We start from the raw sequence: 5,409 nt of genomic DNA, 5'->3' as shown, positions 1-5,409 counted from the left end.
AAAAAAAAAAAAAAAAAAACCCACTGCATGTTAATATACAGAACACCTGCATGTGATTGTTGAAAGTGAAAGCAGCCACAAGAAGACACAAAAAGAGAGCTTATGGGGTGTTTGGTTTGTGTTTTCGAACAACAATTTTCAGTTTTTAAATAACATTATACATATTTTCACACACTTTTCTACCCACACATATTTTTACAAATATTTTCAAATAATAATTTTCAATTTTTAAACCCATATACCAAACACTTTATATTATCATTAAATGAATCCAAGGACCATCTTACGCGTGTCAAGAATCCACAAACCTTGCTGCTTGTCTCTTCATTTCTCTTCCTCAGCTTCAAAATCCAATGCCAAACTTTCTGATGACTCAAGTTACAGCCTTTCCACCTGCGTTGCCTCCTTACAAGGCTGTGCCCGCCACAAGAATCTCAGCAAAGGCAAACAACTCCACTCTTACATGCTCACCAATGCCTTTCTCGACTCTCCTGTATCCACCACCAGCCTTATCAACATGTACTCAAAATGCAACCAAATGGAAGATGCTGTTTTGGTGTTCAATCACCAAGCCCATCATTGCAATGTGTTTGCCTATAGCGCAATCATTTCTGGGTTTGTTTTAAATGGGCTTGCGGAAGATGGGTTTGTGTTTTATAAGCGTATGAGGTGGTTGGATGTTAGGCCAGACGAGTTTACTTTTCCTTGTGTGATCAAAGCTTGTTGTGATATTGTGGAGGTTAGGAAGATTCATGGGCTGTTGTTTAAACTTGGGTTGGAGTTGGATGTGTTTATTGGCAGTGCTTTGGTCAATGCCTACTTGAAATTTGGGTTGATTGTAGAGGCACAAGAGGTGTTTGAGAAATTGCCCGTGAGGGATGTTGTGCTTTGGACTGCACTGCTTAATGGGTATGCGCAAATTGGGAGGTTGGATGAGGTTTTGGAGGTTTTTAAGAGAATGGGTGTAGAAGGGGTTGTTCCTGATAGATTTACGGTTACCGGGGTGTTATCGGTTTTAGCTTTGATGGAAGAGTTTAACAATGGGAGAGCAATTCATGGGTTTGCGATGAAAATGGGGTATGTTTCAGGTGTCTCTGTTTCCAATGCCTTGATTGATATGTATGGGAAATGCATACATATTGGAGATGCTTTGGAAATTTTTGAGACGATAAATGAGAAAGATATGTTTTCGTGGAATTCAATCATATCTGTTCATGGACAATGCGGAGATTATGATGTTACTTTAAGACTTTTTGAGAGGATGTTAGGTGCTGGAGTTAAGCCTGATTTGGTTACTATCATAGCAGTCCTTCCTGCTTGCTCTAATCTGGTTGCACTGATGCTTGGAAGACAGATTCATGGGTATATGATAGTCAATGGGTTGGGGAAGGATGGCAATCATAAAGATACTGATGATGTGCCAGTGAACAATGCTATTATGGACATGTATGCAAAATGTGGCAGTATGACAGTATGAGAGATGCTCATTCAGTTTTTTGTAAGATGAGAAATAAAGATGTGGTCTCATGGAGCATCATGATCATGGGTTGTGGCATGCAAGGTCATGGTGATGAGGCTTTGGATGTGTTTTCTCGTATGTGTGAGGCACAAATTAAGCCTGATGCTGTCACATTTATTGGGGTATTGTCTGCATGCAGCCATGCAGGCCTCGTGAGACATGGGTGTGAGTTATTGACGCTGATGAAGTCAAAATATGGTGTGGATCCAACTATTGAGCATTATGCCTGTGTGATTGACATGCTCGGTGCTGGGCAGCTTGAGGACGCTTATGAATTGGCACAAGCAATGACTATCGAGGCCAATCCAATGGTATGGAGGACTTTGTTAGCAGCATGTTGGCTCCGTGGTAATGCTGATCTTGCTGACATTGTTGTACGACAGGTTCTTAAACTTGAACCAGAGCATTGTGGAGATTACGTTCTAATGTCAAATATTTATGGAGTAAGCGGTCGATATGAAGACGTATTAGATATTAGACAGGCAATGAGGCAACAAAATGTGAAGAAGGTACCAGGGTGTAGTTGGATTGGGCTCAAGAATGGTGTGCGTACTTTTATTACGCGTGATATGACCCATCCTGAAACCAACCTTATTTATGTAACTTTAAATTCATTGACTGTGCGTCTGCATGAGTATGGTTATGTGCCTAATCTCTAACATTGGGGTTGTGCTGAAAATCTAGCATGGAACTATGCCAATAGGAAATTCTTTAATTTTCCCTGGGATAGGTGGGAAAGAAGGCAAAGTAAGATTGTATCAAAGAGTATTAACAGTTTTGTTTTGGTTTGTGTGCAAAACAAAGTGGCAATGTTTTGCATCAGATAATTTTGATATTTTAAAGGAAAAACAACACTACTACTGTACAATGCATTCAAGATCATTCACTGGACAGCATCAGGAGAAAAGAGCCTGAATCCACAAAAGGATCATGATTGAGTTGAGCACTAGAAGACTAACCTGAGCTGATGTCCCCAACTTACAGGTTGATTCATTTTCCCTTTTTAAAATTTTTGCCAGTATCTTATGGTCATGGGATTCTCTGTGTATTCAGAAAATACAATTTTTATAACATGTGGTAGTTCAAATCCATATTTTTAATCCGTGTATACTTTTTTTTTTTTAAATGAATTATTAGCAGTGCACAGTATAAACTCAATTGCTGCTCGAACTTTTGGTGAAGTGGATGAATTATGGATGTTGTTCTCAGGTTTCATGTCACCCCATGCCAATGAAACTTTTTACTTGACATCAGTGACACTAGCTATGTGATGACCTATGCTCATGTAGTAAGTTCACAGTACTCATTTGACCACTGCATTAACGAGACATTTACTAAAATGGTGACCGCGGTTGTTTGAAGCCTAGGAGGCCAAAACGATTATAGAAAATATAGTCGAGGGTTTTTTTTTTTTTTTTTTTTTTTTTTTAATACGAAAATATAGTAGAGTTGAGCACTGCAGGAATGTTGAAAGTCCTTATATTGACCAGAATACTGTCTGTCTGCGCTAGAGCTTCTTTCTGTCATTGCCTAGTACTGCTAAGTTTCCTTGCTCCATTTACGTGTTTTAGATGAATATCTTGCAAAGTTACTTATTTTTCTGATTGAATTAGATTATATATATTTGCTTGAGATCATAGTCCTGTCTGCATGTGTGTGTGTGGCTTTACCTTTATTGGTGGCAGAACCCCTTTGGCAATCTCTTCCTTCTGCAAATGCATCGTTTAGCAGATTCAAATATGGTAAAGAGGAATTCTGACACAAACAAAACAAATGATTCAGACACAAACAAAACAGATGAGGATCTGGAAAGTCATGAAACTGGCAGTTTTAAGGCTGATCGAGACTCAGTGAAGTTCTCTCCTGATATAAATAGTATTGCAAGTTCAGCTGTGATTCCTGTGAAGTATTCTGCAACCTCTTATTTGTAAACATCAATAAGGCGTGGTCTTGCCATGATCTTTAGTTGCCAGGTCTGTGAAAACATTTTGTCTCAAAACATGTGAGAAAGGGGTGGTGGTAGCATGTTGTAGTGGGTGTAATAATCTACACCCGATTGCAGATTTTCTCATATGGTTTAGAGAACCAGGGAAATTTTGAAGAATACCTAGCTGCTTGTGACAAGGAAGTGAAGAATGGTTCTGTTGAGACCTTGAATCTGATGCTTGAAGATTTAGCTGGAAGGATACTGTGAAAGAATTATACAACAGTATTACAGATAAGATATCTAAGTTATAAATAATTTTCGGTGAAGCTAACTCGTTTTTTTTTTTTTTTTTTTTTTTTTTTTTTTTTTTTTTTTTTTTTTTTGGGTTAAATTAAGTTACCTATTCTTATTTTTAAGAGTAATCGCAATTTGCAAATGCTCTATGCACAGCATTTTCCGCTTGGGTATCTATTGACAATGTGCACGAGTCTTACACTATAATGAAACACCAGTTGTTTTCTTGTAGTTAATGAATAAGAATCCTTTCCAACGGTTGATATAAAAAAAAAAAGTACCGAATCGTATATAAAAAAAAATAATAATAAAAATAAATACAAATTTGCACCAGTATTATGTGTAGCAAACCCAAGACTTGGCCTTTATTTCTTCATAATACAAAGATCAGCAACCACAACGTACCTTCTCTGTCGTGTTATTTGAACCAGACAAGGGACTCGTTATTACAACTTACAAGCAATCCTTAATCAATTTAGTTTCATCAAACTTACGAAAAACAAATAGGGGCGAAGAAAAACTTCGATGAAAAAGCACACAAGTACACACACACACACAAAGAAATTAAAGGAAAGCTTGTTTACGAAGGTGAATGCAAAAGACAACCTCAAGTGTTGTGTAACTTGTGTTGATGGCCTTGAGAATGAGTGGAAGGCCCAGTTTCTCCTGGTTCACAAGGAGGAGCAAGTGTACTTGCACTCGCAATTTCATGAACTTGAACGTCGTCGTCTATTGTGACAGTCACAGTTTGTTCTCCACACGGGTTTGTCGTAATCGTCTCCTGGATGTGTTCGTGTTCCTCAACACAAGCGACTGCGGCTGCTGCTACTGGAATTGTTACTGGTTTCTTCTTCTTTTTAGCCAAGCAGAAGAGACCAAGGGCGAGGAATGCAAGAAAGAAGGCACCGCCTAGAGAGACGCCAACGGCGATAGCAGTCGTGTAGTTGTGGTGGTGATGATGATATGGTGACATAGAGGGTGATGGTGGAAGTGAATGAGGAGGGGGTGGAGGATGATGGTGGTAGGGGTAGTAAGGAGCGGGTGGAGGATGATGGTGGTAGGGGTGGTTAGGAGCGGGTGCTGGAGGTGGACAGTGGCAGTGACATGGTGGAGGAGGAGGTGGTGGAGTTACTGGAGTACATGGAGGAGGAGGAGGAGGAGAAGGTGGGGGTGGTGGTGATGGGGGAGGAGGAGGAGGAGTTAATGTGCTATTCTTACAACGAGGTGGTGGAGGTGGTGGTATTGTCATGTTACATTTAGGTGGCGGCGGTGGTGGAGGAGGTTTGTGCTTGACATGGTCACAATCTGGTGGTGGTGATGAAGGAGATGGAGGTGGTGGAGAATGGTATTCATAATCATAACCCATTTCACAAGAAAGAATGTAAAGGGATACTTGCACCAAGCAAGAGAGTTAAGCTGCATGTATAATTGTGTGCAGGGCTGCCTCTATTTAAACTTATTGGAGCTAGCTTTGAAGTCTTAATTAAAACCACTCTGGTTAGTTATTTAGTTATAGTTGCATTAAAAAATTACTTTGAAGCTATGACTCGGGGATTTTAATGATCATTTTGATTGGTTCTTAGAGCATACATATAAAACCACGTTGTTGAAATGAGAATTTTTTTCTTTTCTTTTCTTTTTGCAGCTTGCAGGGTTCATCAACCTGAAG

General features: G+C 39.4%; 1 protein-coding gene and 1 pseudogene across 2 annotated transcripts; one reads left to right on the top strand and one right to left on the bottom strand.

Moving 5' to 3' along the window:
• The first annotated feature begins 265 nt into the window (after window positions 1-265).
• On the top strand, window positions 266-3,761 carry LOC115961300 (annotated as a pseudogene). The gene is made up of 2 exons (XR_004085293.1): window positions 266-2,503; window positions 3,251-3,761. The product of XR_004085293.1 is annotated as a pentatricopeptide repeat-containing protein At3g14730-like (transcript).
• Window positions 3,762-4,347: 586 nt separating this feature from the next.
• Window positions 4,348-5,106, bottom strand: LOC115961299 (proline-rich receptor-like protein kinase PERK1). The gene is made up of 2 exons (XM_031080300.1): window positions 4,959-5,106; window positions 4,348-4,871 (listed from the first exon to the last, which is right to left on the bottom strand). Exons 1-2 carry the CDS (start codon window positions 5,104-5,106, stop codon window positions 4,348-4,350), a joined length of 672 nt encoding a protein of 223 aa, XP_030936160.1.
• Between the last annotated feature and the right edge of the window lie 303 nt (window positions 5,107-5,409).

Source organism: Quercus lobata, chromosome 9 (genome assembly GCF_001633185.2).
Source record: "Quercus lobata isolate SW786 chromosome 9, ValleyOak3.0 Primary Assembly, whole genome shotgun sequence".
Classification (NCBI taxonomy): domain Eukaryota; kingdom Viridiplantae; phylum Streptophyta; class Magnoliopsida; order Fagales; family Fagaceae; genus Quercus; species Quercus lobata.
This window is presented reverse-complemented; position numbering and strand designations above follow the sequence as displayed.